The sequence below is a fragment of the Ranitomeya imitator genome, chromosome 7, assembly GCF_032444005.1.
Source record: "Ranitomeya imitator isolate aRanImi1 chromosome 7, aRanImi1.pri, whole genome shotgun sequence".
Classification (NCBI taxonomy): domain Eukaryota; kingdom Metazoa; phylum Chordata; class Amphibia; order Anura; family Dendrobatidae; genus Ranitomeya; species Ranitomeya imitator.
Window position 1 is genome coordinate 144,365,222 of NC_091288.1, and position 19,250 is coordinate 144,384,471.

Consider the following 19,250-nt stretch of genomic DNA (forward strand, 5'->3'; position numbering starts at 1 on the left):
ACTGTACACAATACACAGGACACTGTACACAATACACAGAACACTGTACACAATACACAGGACACTGTACACAATACACAGGACACTGTACACAGGACACTGTACACAATACACAGGACACTACACAATACACAGGACACTGTACACTGTCCACAGGACACAATACACAGGACACTGTACACAATACACAGGACACTGTACACAATACACAGAACACTGTACACAATACACAGAACACTGTACACAATACACAGGACACTGTACACAGGACACTGTACACAAGACACTGTACACAATACACAGGACACTGCACACAATACACAGGACACTGTACACAATACACAGAACACTGTACACAATACACAGGACACTACACAATACACAGGACACTGTACACAATACACAGGACACTGTACACAGGACACTGTACACAGGACACTGTACACAGGACACTGTACACAGGACACAACACACAGGACACTGTACACAGGACACAACACACAGGACACTGTACACAGGACACTGTGCACAAGACATAATACACAGGACACTGTACACAATACACAGGACACTGATGTGTGTTTACTTTATCAGTTTTTAAACGCTAGCCATGAAAGTCCTGCTTAACGCTTTCCTCATTTTGGGTATATCTCCCCTTTGGGTAATGTGTCCTCCCTGTCCGGTGTGTGGGGTCCTCACAGCCGCAGCAGAGCACTCAGGGGCCTGACAGGGGCAGGGGAGAGTGCAGCGGCCGCAGCGTGTGACCGGGGAGCTGGCCGGCCGGCGTCCCCTCAGGTGCTGGCAGAGCCCCGCCGTGCACGCACCGTGACTGGAACCCCGCTTTCCCGGACTGTGTTTGGCGCCCCGCCCGTTACCCCTAGCAACATGTACACAGCCATAGCCCCTCCCCGCAGCAGTGATTGCAGCTTCCATGGCAACCAGTAGACGCAGCACAGCCTGCAGAGCAGTCGCGTCCTGTACAGGCGCTGCGGTCACACGCGGTTTTCCTAAGCGGCAGCTGTAACGTGTGTTCTGGAGAAGGAGCCCCGGAATAGCGAGTGTTGATGTATTGGGGGCAGCCCCGGGTCTGCGCCTATCTGCACTGAAGCGCCGCGACTGACAGCGCGGTCACCTAGCAACGGGGGAGCACCAGAGCAGCGCCGAGTGCTGCGGGCCGGTCACTATGGAGCAGGTAAGCCGGGGCGGGGGGCTGCGGAGGACCCCCGGCCTGCCAGGCATTGTGCACAGCCAGGACAACCCCGATCAGGCGGAAGTTGGTGTCTTATTCGTCAGCTTCTTATTCAGCAATTTTTTTCTTTTCTGTTTTTTATAGGTTTAACAACAAAAACAATCCTCACAATAATAACACACAATGCAGCGAGGTTCCCTGATGTGAATACACATAACAACAGCTACAAAAACGATAAAACTGGCACAAAAATGGGCATCAAAGTGGGCGCCGAAGGGCATTACTGAAAGGGTTAAATGACTTTGGGCCACTGATATCACACTGCAGACATAGAACAGTGAGCCCCACATCAAACCCAGGTCTCTCCAGCCTGGCCCAAATGGGTTCTGGGCATCAGAACTGGCATGAAAGTGGGCAGACAGTCATTTGAATAAGTAACTGGTGTTTTTAAGGAGTTAAATGACATCTATGTATTCTTACTGTGAGATCAGTGGCCCAAAGTCATTTAACCTCTTAAAAACATCAGTTACTTATTCAAATCTGTGAAAATCGGCTGTTTGCCCACTTTGATGCCAGTTCTGATGCCCAGAACCCATTTGGGCCAGACTGGAGGGACCTGGGTTTGATGTGGGTTGCCCTGTTCTATATGTCTGCACTGTGATATCAGTGGCCCAAAGTCATTTAACCCTTTCATTAAGTCTCTTCGGTGCCCACTTTGATTCCCATTTTTGTGCCAGGTTTATAATTTTTGTAGCTGTTATGTGTATTCACATCAGGGCACCTCGCTGCATTGTAGGTTATTATTGTGATGCCCTTTGTTGGGTTAAACCTATAAAAAACAGAAAAGAAAAAAATTGCGGAATAAGAAACTGACGAATAAGAAACTGACGAATAAGAAACCAACTTCAGCCTGGTGCCACCCTGCACCTGTCCGCAGTCACAGCACTGTGCTAGTCCATGTTTGGCTACAGTGGTGATGTCACATTGACAGCGCTGCACCCCATCACTGAGCTAAGTTTCTCATGGTGTATATGTGAGCAGGAGGCAGTGACGCACAAGGGGCAGAACAAGGGAGAACAATTTAATTTAACAGTGGGATACTCCACACAGGGAGGCAAACAGTTAAATGAGGAAATAAACAGTTACATTGTAACATATGCAGAGTTAATGAACAATGAATGTGGTAATGGAAGTTTTTTCAAACACTTATCAGGTCAGATGTTACTCAGGCTGCAGATGATGCTTCGGAGTCAGTAGCGCCAACAACAGCCGGCGTGGCGCTTGTCCAATATGGTCCTGCAGGCAACAGTAGTCCGTTTTCTGGCAGCAGCTGTCGGTCTAGGGTACCTTCCGCTGAGCCCCTAGTCCATAATTGAATGCGGCCAACGCAAACAAGGTCGCAGTACTGTCAGGGTCCCAGTTGAGCGGCGTGGCGATGTCCGGCAACGAGAGCAGCGGTATACAGTCCTGCACCCTTCTCTGGCCCTCAGGCTTACGTGCAGCAATCAGCTGTACAGGGCTCTCGGCTCTCTCCCTGTTACTGCGGTGGTGTAAGAAAATCCGGACTGGGAGTATCTTTCTTGCGTCGGCACCAGAACTGTTGGAACTGTCACCATTGTTGCACAGGGGAAAGCTTTCTGACCCGGACCATCCCTTACACTTGTCAGCCGGGGCGGGTCAGGCATAAAAAAGGACTGTGCGCGGGAAAGTAGCATTTCCGGCAGGGAGACTAAGTGCATAACAGGGTGTGGTGCAGGCCGGGAGAACGCATCATCTCATGAGTAGAGGCCCATCAAGAGACATCCCTGTAACCTCTTCCTTTGTCCCCGGACGACAGACTATTACCTGCCCGGCGTACTTCATACCGGGAGGTGAATCATACGTGAGACCCATGACTGCTGCGTTTGCGAGATCTAGTCCAGCGTCAACAACCGAGTCAGAGCTTACCGACCTCTTGCCAACTGGTATCGTGAAACATGTTTCTGCTACAGCGAAGCTGCAGTCAGGGCCGACAGCAGGACTGCGTCCATTACCTACCCAGGAACCACGGGTACAAGTACCAGACTTGTGCAGCAAAGACTCTCTACTCTGTTCGAGGAACCGGACCTCTGGCTACCAAGGACCACCCAGAGACTTCACGTATCGTTGTTGTCGGTGCGAATGGTATCCTCAGTAATGGCTGACACATCCCAATGGGTAAAAGAGCTACAACAGGAAATTCAACATATACGTGAAGAGTTGGCAGAGTCGACAAAGGTACCCCTATTCACTCCAAATCCACCTGGGTATAGAAGTGAGCCAGTACCCTGCCAAGAGGCGAGAGTGCCCCGCCGAGAAGGATCCCTCACATGCTACAACTGTGGAGAGACCGGACATTTAGCTCAGGGATGCACCTGGCGGAGTAGACAGCTGTCACGGATCCCAAGGAGGATAACTTTATCATCCCCACCGCTCACACCAATTTGTCATGAACCAGGGTGGTTTGGTTGCCTCTGGTTCCTTTCTGAAGGGGATATATCTATATCCCACTTCCTAGTTCCGGTTGGGAACTTGCAGCTCTCTGGCGCCCCCTTACCCTCAGGTCAGACAGGGCACTGCACCTAGGATAATTAGTCGCCAGAAAGGCTGCCTTACTTTGTACTGGCTAATGGGCACGCTGCAGCGAGGGCGATATAACTACTCCTACTCACGCGGGATCAATAATTATCAACGCCGTCCGTCGCTACAAAGTCTCCCAAATGCCCAGGACAAATCCGCTGCCACCAGCTCCAATTTCTTAATTAATAACGGGTCCAGAGCCCACCCAAATTAGTTGCGTAATTCACTTCAGAGGACGTGACAGTCCGTTATAGAGCAAGGAGAAACGAAACTAGTAATTTTATATATTTTACTCCAAAAAGGTAGGCAGTGTTTACAGAAGTATAAAAAGATATTATAAGAGTAGACAGGTATCGCTTGTACTGTACAATTACAAATAAAATGGGATTAAAGTTGAAAAACACTTACAGTTCGTTATGTCAGTTCATCTCATGGCAGACCATGTGCTGTGGGGGCTGGGCATACATCCAGATGCATTACAGATCTGTCTCGCAACTAGACCCAGGACAAAAGACTAGGGAAGACTGATGTCTCACTCACTTATCTCCCTGCCCAAGACCAAGGTACTCCCCCTGTGGTGACCTCACTCAGAGGCTGAATACTCCCCTTTCTTAGAGTTATGACAAGCCATTTCTATACATAACTCGCTGTATGAACCTCTTAGAAGAACGACACAATGCTCATGCTCACCACGTCAAGGGGGCTCTTTTAAGTATAAACACGGCATAGATATATGACCCGCTTATGGAGAAATCCGTTTGTTGCATTTTGTGGGTTTAGATCCTAGCGATTTCAGTGAGTTATAGATCTCTCGGTGGACATTCGTAATATGTAACCCTTATATCTCTATCCCTAATCGGTGCCATTATACATAACTTTTCAAGAACAAAACAGTCCCATGCGGTTTGAAAGGTGGTGTTCCAGTTATAGCTGGGGGGATGAGGGGTTTAGACAGGAGACTAGCTATCCCAGCACAAAGCCATAAAAATTCCCCAGCGAACTTCAGTGAGTGTTGCTGGCACTCTTGTCTCACATTACGGCTATACAGCAGGGGGGTGGGAGGAAGAGTGGTTTAGAATTCCAGCCTTGTGCTGGCAGGCAGAGGAAACTGCAGCTGAGAGCTCTGTGTGTGTAATTAAAGTAATCAGAACTACTTCCTATTTCCTACAACGCCGCCCGTTAAACTAGGGGGCTCTGGGGACGCCGGTCGGAGCCTGAACCGTCAAGGAGGAGTACAAATAGTCCCACAAATCTTGTTTCCATGTGCCCCCTCGTCTGGGCTGAAATAGATGGTCAAGCTGTACACTGTCTGGTTGATACGGGTTCACAGGTTACCATGATGCCCGATGTCTACTTCCGTCAACATTTCCCAGAGGCAATGGGGCCTGGTGATCAAGTTGACAGCTGCCAATCAATCAATCTTGCCCATCCCAGTCGCAGGGGTGGTCAGGATGAATATTACAGTATGCAGTAAAGACTTAGGACGTAAAGGAGTGGTACTGACAGCTGAAGGGGAGAAAAAAGGACATACTGTGACGCTAGGCATGAATGTGCTGAAAATCTTCAGGATCCTCCTTATTATCGAGTCCCCAGATATGTTCCTGAGGCAGTGGAGCCCTCGGACCACACATAGGAAAGTTTCCAGCAGCTAATCAAAGTGGCGCAAGAAACAGTGGTCTGAAGACCCTGGGGAAGGTCATTGTTCCAGCTTCAGCTAATCGAGTACTGCCACCTGGGTAAACTGTGCTAACCTTGCCCACCCGGGCCTGTACCCCTCTGGAGGGAGTTGCGGTTCAGATCAAGCCCGCCAGTGCGGAGCAACTTCCTTCGGGACTACTAGTGGCACGTTCATAAGCTATTGTACGTGACGGGACAGTTCTTGTACGCTGTGTCAATTTGAGGCAAAGTGATGTCACGCTTTCCCCAGAAGTGAAGTGGCCGAAGTCGTGGGTATACCGGGAGAAATTATAACTTCACAAGCTGTGCACCTGACAGTCAAACCAAGAGATCCTTGGACGGTGGCAGTGGATACGATGCAGGCCCTGAGCCTCAACACCTGCAAGAGGGGCGACGTATTTTAGAACAAATACGGCTGAATTGTCTGAACTCACGCCCCAGCAGGTCCAGCAAGTAGAGGATCTGTTGGGAAGATATCAGGGGGTGTTTGCACGTCATGAAGATGATTTTGGGTGCTCTACGGCGATCACGCACAAGATCCCAACCGAGAACACTGCGCCCATAAGCGAAAGATACCACCAAATTCCCCCGCAAATGTATCAGGAGTAGTGATGAGCGAATATACTCGTTACTCGAGATTTCCCAAGCATGCTCTGGTGTCTTCCGAGTATTTTTTAGTGCTCGGAGTTTTAATTTTTAGCGCTGCAGCTGAATAATTTACATCTGTTAGCCAGCTTGATTACATATGGGGATTCCCTAGCAACAAGGCAACCCCCACATGTACTTATGCTGGCTAACAGATGTAAATCATTCAGTTGCGGCGCTAAAAAGGAAAACTCTGAGCTCTAAAAAATACTCGGAGGACACCCAAGCGTGCTCGGGAAGTCTCGAGTAACAAGTATATTCTCTCATCACTAATCAGGAGGTGAAAGGAATGTTGTCCCAGATGTTGCAGAATGGTGTCATCCGAGAGAGTCAGAGCCCTTGGGCTGGCACTATCGAGCTGGTGCGGGAAAAAGATCGTACGCTGCGTTTTTGTGTGGACTACCGCAAACTCAACGCTTGCACTGTGTGAGATTCTTCCCCTCTGCCACGAATTGAAGAATCCCTGTCCGCCCTCGGGAACTCCAAATATTTCTCCACTCTAGATCTGGCCAGTGGATACTGGCAAGTGCCCATGTCTGAGCGGGATCGATCAAAGACGGCCTTTATACTCCCCATGGGGTTGCATGAGTTCAATCAGATGCCATTCGGCTTAGCTAATGCTCCATGACGTTTCAGCGGCTAATGAAGAGGTGTTTAGGTGACCTGAAATTCGAGACTACCCTTATGTACTTAGACAATATCATTGTCTATGCTACTTCCTTTGAGGAACATCTCCGGAGACTGGAACAGGTTTTGATCTGCTTACAACAGCATGGACTAAAGATAAAGCCTCAGAAGTGCCACCTGTTCAGCGCTCAAATCGAATACCTGGGACATGTGGTCTCGGCAGAAGGAGTAAAACCGTCTTGCGAGAAAATAGCGGCCGTGCAATATTGGCCCATGCCAAAGACTGTAAAGGATGTACGCTTCGTGAAAACTTCACTCGTATTGTAAACTCGTTGCTAGATTTGTTGAATGGAGTACCGTCCAGTGCAAAGAACCAAACTGTCCAGTGGGGGGAGCATCAGGAGGAAGCATTTCAAGCCCTGATATTGGCCATGACCGAGGCACCGGTGCTGGCCTATGCTGACTTCTCCCAGCCGTTTATTCTTCATACTGACGAAAGCTTGCATGGACTCAGAGCCGTTCTGTCTCAGACTCAGGGCGGAAAAGAAAGAATGATCGCCTACGCAAGTCAGTCCCTCCATGACTCTGAAAAAAACCCCCGATAACTACAGTTCCTTTAAGTTGGAGTTGTTGGCGCTGGTGTGAACTATGATGGATAAGTTTGCTGAATATTTGTCTGGCTCCAAAGTTCTTATACGCACAGATAACAACCCGTTGGCCCATCTTGAGAAGGCAAAGCTTGGGGCCTTAGAACAATGCTGGGTGGCTTGGATGGCGAAATTTCAATATAAGATCACCTAAAAGAGAGGGGCCGAAAATACCCACCCTGATGCCTTGTCCCAAGCGGCCCATAGGAAACCCAGGCCTGGCCAGGATGAGAAGCTGGAAGCTGAAGAAGTTCCTGAGTTCCGAGACTCTGCCAGGACGGTGGCAGTGACGATAGAACAGGTATGCACAAACTTTATCCAAGTGTACGGCTGTCCGAAACAGATCCACTCCGATCAAGGGGCCTGCTTCCTCAGAAAAGTAATGGAAGAGTTACATCAGTGGTATCAAACCAGGAAGTCCTGGACAACGCCTTATCACCCCCAAGGAAATGGACCTGTGAGCGGTTCAACCAAACCCTGATCCAGATGTTGATAACCCTGGAAGAGGATAGAAAGGTTCAGTGGCCTGAATTCCTGGCTGAGTTAGTGTGGGTGTACAACAACCGAAGGCACAGCACCACGGGCTACTTGCCTTATACCTTTCTGTTTGGCTGACCCGGAAGAGAGGTTACTGAGCTGGAGTTGGAACCAGAGGAGGACTACTCACAGACGACGGTGTCCACCTGAGTCCGAGAACATTGTCATCGGCTGCAGGCTTTACATCGCCTAGTGCAAACCAGGTTACAAGAACTAGAACACACAGAAACAGCTTCCCTGCATGAGACAGCCCTCAATATAAACTGGAGTCCAGGTGTGGAAAAAACTGTATCGAGTAAAGTGAAGAATTGATTCAGAGGGACCCGTCTACGAGATTCAACCTGCGGGAGATGAGAGCGCTGCCACTCAAATAGTACATTGAAATATGTTATGGCCCAGCCTGTCCAAAGATCCTGACTTCACTGAGGAAGGACTAAATGTCCCAGAGGTAGTCCCGCGAGTCATAGCCGATTGCGAAGAAGAAGAAGAAAGCCGTGAGCAGCCTCTGATAATTTTAACAGAGAGACAAATGCCTGCGGTACCTGAAGCAGTCACCCCCGTAGTAGTGGATGAACCTCTGCATCGGTGCAGCCTGACTGTATCACACAAATGGGCTCGAGTACTCCTTCTGACTTACGGCGCTCCGAACGGACTACAGCAGGCAAACCCCCTAACCGTTACGGGTCCGTCGCTATGCCTCGGGCCAACGTACCAATGCACGTTGTGAAATTTGTGCACGACGTGGGCAGCGGATGCAGTTTTTCAACGCATCTGCTGCTTATGATCGTGATCAGTTTGTATGGTGGCAAAAAGTTCAAGGACTGGAAGAGTGTCAGCGAGAAATAAAGAAACTCTCACCTGTGGAATGGAATAATCCGGACCGGAAGTACCTTTTTGCGCTAGCACCGGAACTGTCGGGACTGTCACCGTTTTTGCACAGGGGAAAGCTTTCTGACTCGGACCGTCCCGTACACTTATCAGCAGGGAGTGGCTCAGGCATAAAAAGGACTGCGCATGGGAAAGAAGCAGCATTTCCGGCAGGCAGACTAAGTGCGCAACAGGGTGAGGTGCAGGCCAAGAGAGCGCAGCATCTAGTGAGTAGAGGCCCACAAAGATTCATCCCTGTAACCTCATCCTTTGTGCCTGGATGACAGACTATTACCTGCCCGGGGTGCGAGACTTAGTCCAGCGTCAGCGACCAAGTCAGAGCTTACTGACCTCTTGCCCACTGGCATCGTGGAACACGTTTCCGCTCCAGCGAAGCCGCAGTCAGGGCCGACAGCAGGACTGTGTCCATTACGCAGGAACCACGGGTATAAGTACCTGACTTGTGCAGCAAAGACTCTACTCTTTTCGAGGAACCAGACCTCCTGCTACCCAGGACCACCCAGAGACTTCATGTATCGCTGTTGTCAGTGCCAACGTTGGAGACCGAGGAGCTGCAATCCAGAAACTGACAGACTGATAAGTTTTAGCCTTCTACTCCCTTTCCTGAACATTTTCCCTTGCACCTGTTTACCCTGTGCCCTTTCCAGCACCCCTCCTGTTTAATCCTGTCCTCTCGGAGTCTTCCCTCCCTGCGTGGAGTTAAAGCTGTTAATAAATCTGTTAACCCTTGATCTGCCTTCGGTCTGTGACAACATCCCGATCCCTGCGTTTCTACAGTGGGCCCGGCAGTGTTCTGGCATTGGATCGGCCGTGTGTCACTATGGCCCAGCTGCGCACACTGCGGAGCATGCTGCACACGTACCTTGCCTCTGTCACTGCTAGCGGGAAACTGACTGGCGATGCGCGCGCTTTCACTTTTAACCACGCCCCCCGGCTTCCGGGTCAGGACATCTGTCCGAGCCTTTTTGCCTTCCCCCAGACAACATGGGATGCAGCCTCAACAGTTCCAGACCCAGTTTAGTACAGGTACCCGTGGTCCGGTCTTCCTCCTTACATATACATTAGCAGAGCTGCTGAACTCCGTGACTGGTTGCAAGATTTTCATGTGCCATCACTTCTGCAGCCAAACAGGCACTTGTGCAGCATCAAACAGACAGCAATTGACTCAGCAAGGTTGACTAAAATGCTGTTTATTTTTAAAAGAAAAATGCTACCAAGTTTTTGCTCTCCCTTCTGAAAGCAGTATGATGCAGGGGCGGTGTATCACTAAATCAATCTTTTATTTGCTGCAGATCTACCATTGCTCTGAATGCTGACTTCTGTATAACCCAACCCCTTTGATATTTTTTCATTAACTTAAAGGGATTGTCCAGAATTTTTGTATTAATGGCTTGTCTTCAGGATCAATGTCAGATCGGTGGGGGTGCGACTCCCGATGCAATGAGCCTTTCCTGGTTGCAGTTGCTTGCGATCAGTTGTAAAGTGGAACAGCACAGCTCCGTCAGTTGTAAAGTGGGGTAGTAGAGCACTGCAGACCCACCACTATTCATGTGCAGTGTCACGAGGTGACTATTACGGTGTGACACGACCCAACGGATAGCCAGTCAACTATCGGATACAACACATATTGGGGATGGAATAAGGGGGGAGGAAAGCCTTACTAATAGGGAATGAAGGAGGGTCACCACCTGAGCTCAAACCTGAGCCTGTCCCTGCACTCCCCTAACGCCCTATGCGGCTCCTTCCCACCGCTGCCATCAGGATACCTCGTCCCTAGTTGTCACCTATAACTGCCGTAGCTAGTGCACTGGTCGGCAAGGAGCATTAGCCTCACCTCTGCAGGTAATAAATACAGGGGGAAGTGACAGACACCAAAGGCACTGGTAACAAAAATTTCACACTTTTCTCTGCTGCAACAAACCACACAGCAGAACAAAGGCACCAGATCAGCAAACTCAGCAGAATCACCACTGCACCCAGAGAGCTCCTTAGGGTATGTCTCCATGTTTAGGATTCCCTGCACTTTGGACGCAGCGGATACCCCGCTCCGCCCAAAGCGCCATCCCTTGTTGTACACATGGTGATTCCGGATGTGTTCATTGAACACATGCGGAATCTCAGCATTGTATTCATAAACTGTGTTATTTATCTTGCGGAGACTTAGCGTCTCCGCAAGGTAAATAGACATACTGCGATCTGGAAAGATGCACCGCATGTCCGGTTACGCAGGGCCACCGAATACGGCCCTGCACGCATATGCAGCGCCCCAGAGATCTGGTCGTTGCAGTAACATCGCTCTGTCACTAAGGGGAGTGATGGTACGTCTGATGGCACTGAAGGGATTCTACTGACCAGGTATCACCAGCACACATTACACTTCACACTCCGGCCACTAGGGGGAGCAAAAGGCTTATTTATTGGGCCACTTCTCACATTGGTAAAACTAGGGGTCAGACAGGAAGTTAGGCAGAACGAAGCCTGGGAGAGCTCCAGGGAGGACCTGTCAGAACTGGGAAATCTGGCAGGTGCCTAGCGAAAGGACAGATTGTTACGGAGCAGCGCCTGCACTACCTTGCGGCGGTATCCTAAGAAAGAGACACAAAGCGAAGGATATTGTGGAACAGTGAGAAACGAGATCAGCACAAAGGAGATCCAGTAGGACTCGTGCCCCGAGAACGGCAACATCTTACTGAGGCGCATAGCCGGTGGCCGGAGCACCGAAGAAGTAACAGTCTCCACGCATTACTTCAAACAGCGGCAGGAGAGTTAATTACAGGTTGGCTGTCTACCATACAACACCTAAGAAGGACATAGGAGGCAATCGTGGGAGAGGGGGGACACTAGGGTTCCAGAATAACTCCAGGCCTACCTGTCATAAAGGTGCGTCCTAGCCATAACATACCTGGGGGACGGAGAAGAGAAAGATCTAGAAAGAACGAGAACAGAAGTTGTGAGGACTATCCTGAATGCTCAGCAGGGAAGCACTACAACACACAGGGGCTAGTGGGTAGACACTGATTTCCACCTGTAAAGGGAACTCTGGATGTACTTTCGGACCGGCCGGTCTCAGACAGCCCTGTTGACAGTGCCCTGGATTGAGGATCCTGAAACGTTCAGTAAAAGGTAAAGAAACTGAACCCTGTGTCCTCGTTATTCCTCGCTCTACGCACCATTACCCTTTATTGGACACCCCTTAGCAGGGTCGCGGACCGGGTCTAGCCACCGTGACAGCCTCAGAACCGAACCAGAGAGGCCCGGTACCGAGAACTCGTGGCCCTGTGTCTGGTGGCGCTCCACATAGTGGACACGGGATTTCATAAAATCCCCTCCACTATGCTGTAACATCTGAACGCTGCAGATTGGATGCTGCGGCTGTATGCAGGGTCCAATCCGCAGCAAATCCTGAAGGTTTCCTGACCGTGGAAACATACCCTTATTCCAGCTTGGTCACTGCAGATTGCTCTAACACCGACAGTCAGCTGATGCATCAGGTGACCTTTTAAAGGATGGTGGGAGTGGTCACCATCCACATCAGCTGACCCAGCAGTAATGCAATTTCACCAGCTTGACAGTGGGAAAAACTGACATTAACCCCCAATAGTCCAGAAAGGAAAAAAGGTTTAACTCCACGGAACCAGATCTGCCACAAATCGAAAAATGGATCGTGACATGCAGTACCTGGCCCCGGGCACTATACAGCTGCTCCGCTGATCGACGGGACTGTCGGCCATCAATATACAAGTACTGGACAACCCCTTTAAAACTTATATCTAACCATGCACAGCATTTCTCAGCAAAATATTTTTTATTGATTTTGTAAAAACATAATAACAAAGTAAGCGTTAAATAACAATGAAGCACGAATTTAATGTAGCCTAAAATGACCCATAATGAGTGGTAAGAAAAAAGATGCTCTGGAAGGAAGGTAAAAATAGGGAAAGAGGGAAGATTAGGAGAGGAGGGCAGTCATATGAGGCCTTATAAAACTTAACACTTTGGTTGCAGGCTGTGGATGGACATACAGCTCTGGCAAAAATTAAGAGACCACTGCAAAATTTTCAGTTTGTCTGATTTTTCTCTTTATATGTATATTTTTGAGTAAAATGATATTCGCTGTATCGGATTTCCGATACTGAATTCTGATATTTTTAAGATATCGGATACCGGAATCGGAAGTTTCTATAGTGCAATGATGCACTATAATGGAGTGTGGGTGGTGCGTGGGCGGAGACCACGTCTGTGTGTGCGGGTGGGGTCTGTGCACGACCGTGGGGGGGTCTGTGCGGGCCTGCCGGGGGTCTGTACGGGCCTCTCAGGGGTCTGTGCGGCCTGCCGGGGGTCTGTATGGGCCTCTCTGGGGTCTGTGCGGTCTGCTGGGGGTCTGTGCGGCCTGCCGGGGGTCTGTACGGGCCTCTCTGGGGACTGTGCGGCCTGCCCGGGATCTGTGCGGCCTGCCGGGGGTCTGTACGGGCCTCTCTGGGTTCTGTGCGGCCTGCCGGGGTCTGTGCGGGTGTGCAGGCATCAACCGATGGGACTACTAGTCCCATCAGCTATGCCTGCTACAATGGCAGTGATTGACACATTAGCCAATGATGGGACAGTAGTAGTCCCATCATCCGGCTAATGTGTTGAATGTAAAAAAAAAACAAACAAGCATACATACTACATACATACTAAATACATACAGCATACATACAACATACTACATACATACGACATACTACATACAGTGGGGCAAAAAATTATTTAGTCAGTCAGCAATAGTGCAAGTTCCACCACTTAAAAAGATGAGAGGCATCTGTAATTTACATCATAAGTAGACCTCAACTATGGGAGACAAACTGAGAAAAAAAAATCCAGAAAATCACATTGTCTGTTTTTTTAACAATTTATTTGCATATTATGGTGGAAAATAAGTATTTGGTCAGAAACAAACAATCAAGATTTCTGGCTCTCACAGACCTGTAACTTCTTCTTTAAGAGTCTCCTCTTTCCTCCACTCATTACCTGTAGTAATGGCACCTGTTTAAACTTGTTATCAGTATAAAAAGACACCTGTGCACACCCTCAAACAGTCTGACTCCAAACTCCACTATGGTGAAGACCAAAGAGCTGTCAAAGGACACCAGAAACAAAATTGTAGCCCTGCACCAGGCTGGGAAGACTGAATCTGCAATAGCCAGCCAGCTTGGAGTGAAGAAATCAACAGTGGGAGCAATAATTAGAAAATGGAAGACATACAAGACCACTGATAATCTCCCTCGATCTGGGGCTCCACGCAAAATCCCACCCCGTGGGGTCAGAATGATCACAAGAACAGTGAGCAAAAATCCCAGAACCACGGGGGACCTAGTGAATGAACTGCAGAGAGCTGGGACCAATGTAACAAGGCCTACCATAAGTAACACACTACGCCACCATGGACTCAGATCCTGCAGTGCCAGACGTATCCCACTGCTTAAGCCAGTACATGTCCGGGCCCGTCTGAAGTTTGCTAGAGAGCATTTGGATGATCCAGAGGAGTTTTGGGAGAATGTCCTATGGTCTGATGAAACCAAACTGGAACTGTTTGGTAGAAACACAACTTGTCGTGTTTGGAGGAAAAAGAATACTGAGTTGCATCCATCAAACACCATACCTACTGTAAAGCATGGTGGTGGAAACATCATGCTTTGGGGCTGTTTCTCTGCAAAGGGGCCAGGACGACTGATCCGGGTACATGAAAGAATGAATGGGGCCATGTATCGTGAGATTTTGAGTGCAAACCTCCTTCCATCAGCAAGGGCATTGAAGATGAAACGTGGCTGGGTCTTTCAACATGACAATGATCCAAAGCACACCGCCAGGGCAACGAAGGAGTGGCTTCGTAAGAAGCATTTCAAGGTCCTGGAGTGGCCTAGCCAGTCTCCAGATCTCAACCCTATAGAAAACCTTTGGAGGGAGTTGAAAGTCCATGTTGCCAAGCGAAAAGCCAAAAACATCACTGCTCTAGAGGAGATCTGCATGGAGGAATGGGCCAACATACCAACAACAGTGTGTGGCAACCTTGTGAAGACTTACAGAAAACGTTTGACCTCTGTCATTGCCAACAAAGGATATATTACAAAGTATTGAGATGAAATTTTGTTTCTGACCAAATACTTATTTTCCACCATAATATGCAAATAAAATGTTAAAAAAACAGACAATGTGATTTTCTGGATTTTTTTTTCTCAGTTTGTCTCCCATAGTTGAGGTCTACCTATGATGTAAATTACAGACGCCTCTCATCTTTTTAAGTGGTGGAACTTGCACTATTGCCGACTGACTAAATACATTTTTGCCCCACTGTACATACATACTACATACTGTACATACAACATACATACTACATACATACAACATTTCATACAACATACATACATAGTTACATAGTTATTAAGGTTGAAGGAAGACTATAAGTATATCTAGTTCAACCCATAGCCTAACCTAACATGCCCTAACATGTTGATCCAGAGGAAGGCAAAAAACCCATGTGGCAAAGAGTAAGCTCCACCTTGGGGAAAAAAATTCCTTCCCGACTCCACATACGGCAATCAGACTAGTTCCCTGGATCAACGCCCTATCAAGGAATCTAGTGTATATATCCTGTAACATTATACTTTTCCAGAAATGTATCCAGTCCCCTCTTAAATTTAAGTAATGAATCACTCATTTGTTGTGAGTTCTGTTTTTGGGCTCCCTCTGGTGGTTACTGATGGTACTGGGTGACTTGTCTTTCCTGGGTTTCTGGGTTCCACCTGTTCCATCAGCATATGGGAGTTTCCTATTTAACCTGGTTTTGCTGGCATTTCCTCGCCGGTTATCAATGTATCCAGTGTGTCTTGTTACCTCTGCTCCCTGCTCCTAGAACCTTCTGGACAAGCTAAGTTTGGATTTTCCTGTTTTGTGTTTTGCTTAATTTGGTTTTTAGTCCAGCCTGCAGATATGTGATTCTCTGCTGCTGGTTGCTCTAGTGGGCTGAAATTGCTTTTCAAGTACCATGAGTTGGCACATGAGTTCAAGTAATTTCAGGATGGTTTTTTGAAGGGTTTTTCGCTGACCGCGCAGTTCACTTTTGTATCCTCTGCTATCTAGCTTTAGCGGGCCTCATTTTGCTGAAACTGTTTTCATACTACGTATGTGCTTTCCTCTCATTTCACCGTCATTATATGTGGGGGGCTGCTATTTGCTGTGGGGTATTTCTCTGGAGGCAAGAGAGGTCTGTGTTTCTTCTGATAGGGGAAGTGAGATCTTCGGCTGGAGCGAGACGTCTAGGATCATCGTAGGCACGTTCCCCGGCTACTTTTATTTGTGTGTTAGGTTCAGGGTCGCGGTCAGCTCAGGTTCCATCGCCCTAGAGCTTGTTTGTATCTGTGCTTGTCCTTTTTGTGATCCCCTGCCATTGGGATCATGACAGTATAACCGGCCCACAAAGTGTTAATTGTATTGGCTGAAGTAGGAGGATAAGTAGTCTGAGGAAGTTTTTTTTTTTTTTTTCCCCTCAGAGTTTGCTGCCTAGCCTTATTGCAGCTTGGCTACTTCCTCCTCCTCTTAATCTTTGAATGGCTCTGATCTCAGCTGTTTATCATGGACGTCCAGAGTTTGGCTTCCAGCCTGAATAATCTTGCCACTAAGGTTCAAAATATACAGGATTTTGTTGTACATGCTCCTATGTCTGAACCTAGAATTCCTGTCCCAGAGTTTTTTTTCTGGAGATAGATCTCGTTTTCTGAATTTTAGGAACAATTGCAAGTTGTTTCTTTCTTTGAAATCTCGCTCCTCTGGAGACCCTGCTCAGCAAGTCAAGATAATTATATCTTTCCTGCGGGGTGACCCTCAGGATTGGGCATTTGCATTGGCACCAGGGGACCCTGCGTTGCTTAATGCAGATGCGTTTTTTCTGGCATTGGGTTTGCTCTATGAGGAACCTAACCAAGAGATTCAGGCTGAAAAAGCTTTGTTGGCCCTCTCTCAGGGGCAAGATGAAGCAGAAATTTATTGTCAAAAATTTCGGAAGTGGTCGGTACTTACTCAGTGGAATGAGTGCGCTCTGGCTGCAAAGTTTAGAGATGGCCTTTCTGAGGCCATTAAAGATGTTATGGTGGGGTTCCCTGCGCCTGCTGGTCTGAATGAGTCTATGACTATGGCTGTTCAGATTGATCGGCGTTTACGGGAGCGCAAACCTGTGCATCATTTGGCGGTGTCGTCTGAACCGTCACCTGAGATAATGCAATGTGATAGAATTCAGTCCAGAAGTGAACGGCAAAAGTATAGGCGGAAAAAAGGGTTGTGCTTTTATTGTGGTGATTCAGCTCATGTTATATCAGCATGCTCTAAACGCACAAAAAAGGTTGATAAGTCTGTTGCCATTAGTACTTTACAGTCTAAGTTCATTCTGTCTGTGACTCTGATTTGTTCATTATCATCCATTTCCGTCGATGCCTATGTGGATTCAGGCGCTGCCCTGAGTCTTATGGATTGGTCATTTGCCAATCGCTGTGGGTTTAGTCTGGAGCCTCTGGAAGTCCCTATTCCTTTGAAGGGAATTGACTCTACACCTTTGGCTATGAATAAACCTCAGTACTGGACACAAGTGACCATGCGTATGACTCCCGTTCATCAGGAGGTGATTCGCTTCCTGGTACTGTATAATTTGCATGATGTTCTAGTACTTGGTCTGCCATGGTTACAAACTCATAATCCAGTCCTTGACTGGAAATCAGTGTCTGTGTTAAGCTGGGGTTGTCAGGGGGTTCATGATAATGCACCTCCGATTTCTATCGCTTCATCTACTCCTTCTGAGATTCCTGTGTTTTTGTCTGACTATCGGGATGTTTTTGAGGAGCCTAAGCTCAGTTCGCTTCCTCCTCACAGGGATTGCGATTGTGCTATAAATTTAATTCCGGGCAGTAAATTTCCTAAAGGTCGTTTGTTCAATCTGTCAGTGCCAGAGCATACTGCTATGCGGGATTATGTTAAGGAGTCCTTGGAAAAGGGACATATCCGTCCATCTTTGTCCCCTTTGGGAGCAGGTTTTTTTTTCGTGGCCAAGAAAGATGGTTCCTTGAGGCCTTGTATAGATTATCGTCTTTTGAATAAGATTACCGTAAAATATCAGTATCCTTTGCCATTGTTGACTGATTTGTTTGCTCGCATTAAGGGGGCTAAATGGTTCACTAAGATTGATCTTCGGGGTGCGTATAATCTTATACGAATAAAGCAAGGTGATGAGTGGAAAACCGCATTTAATACGCCTGAGGGCCATTTTGAGTATTTGGTAATGCCTTTTGGACTTTCTAATGCTCCTTCAGTCTTCCAGTCCTTTATGCACGATATTTTCCGTGAATATCTGGATAAATTTATGATTGTGTATTTGGATGATATTTTGGTTTTTTCTGATGACTGGGAGTCTCATGTTCAGCAGGTCAGGAAGGTGTTTCAGGTCCTGCGGGCCAATTCCTTGTTTGTATAAGGCTCAAAGTGTCTCTTTGGAGTCCAGAAGATTTCTTTCTTGGGGTATATTTTTTCCCCTTCTACTATTGAGATGGATCCCGTCAAGGTTCAGGCTATTTGTGACTGGACGCAGCCTACATCTCTTAAGAGTCTACAGAAGTTCTTGGGCTTTGCTAATTTCTATCGTCGTTTTATAACTAATTTTTCTAGTGTTGTTAAGCCTTTGACGGATTTGACTAAGAAGGGTGCTGATGTTGCTAATTGGTCTCCTGCGGCTGTGGAGGCCTTTCAGGAACTTAAGCGCCGGTTTTCTTCTGCTCCTGTGTTGCGTCAGCCAGATGTTTCGCTCCCTTTTCAGGTTGAGGTTGATGCTTCCGAGATTGGAGCGGGGGCGGTTTTGTCACAGAGAAGCTCCGATGGCTCAGTGATGAAGCCATGCGCGTTTTTTTCTAGAAAGTTTTCGCCGGCTGAGCGGAATTATGATGTTGGTAATCGGGAACTTTTGGCCATGAAGTGGGCATTTGAGGAGTGGCGTCATTGGCTAGAGGGTGCTAGACATCGTGTGGTGGTCTTGACTGATCACAAAAATTTGATTTACCTTGAGTCTGCCAGGCGTCTGAATCCTAGACAGGCTCGTTGGTCACTGTTTTTCTCTCGTTTCAATTTTGTGGTTTCATACCTGCCAGGTTCAAAGAATGTGAAGGCGGATGCTCTTTCTAGGAGTTTTGTGCCTGACTCCCTTGGAAATTCTGAGCCCTCTGGTATCCTTAGGGATGGGGTGATTTTGTCTGCTGTCTCCCCAGACTTGCGACGTGCTTTGCAGGAGTTTCAGGTGGCTAAACCTGATCGTTGTCCGCCTGAGAGACTGTTTGTTCCGGATAATTGGACCAGTAGAGTCATCTCCGAGGTCCATTCTTCTGCGTTGGCAGGTCATCCTGGAATATTTGGTACTAGAGACTTGGTGGCCA

The 19,250-nt window shown here is 48.0% G+C and overlaps 1 protein-coding gene across 1 annotated transcript in view; it reads left to right on the plus strand.

Annotated features, from left to right (window-relative positions):
* The first annotated feature begins 924 nt into the window (after positions 1-924).
* DNAH7 (dynein axonemal heavy chain 7) overlaps positions 925-19,250 on the plus strand; it is a 560,306-nt gene continuing 541,980 nt past the window's right edge. The window contains exon 1 of the mRNA XM_069733889.1: positions 925-1,192. Within this exon, the coding sequence (XP_069589990.1) occupies positions 1,184-1,192 (9 nt within the window). The 5' untranslated portion in view covers positions 925-1,183. The remainder of the gene's footprint in view (positions 1,193-19,250) is intronic.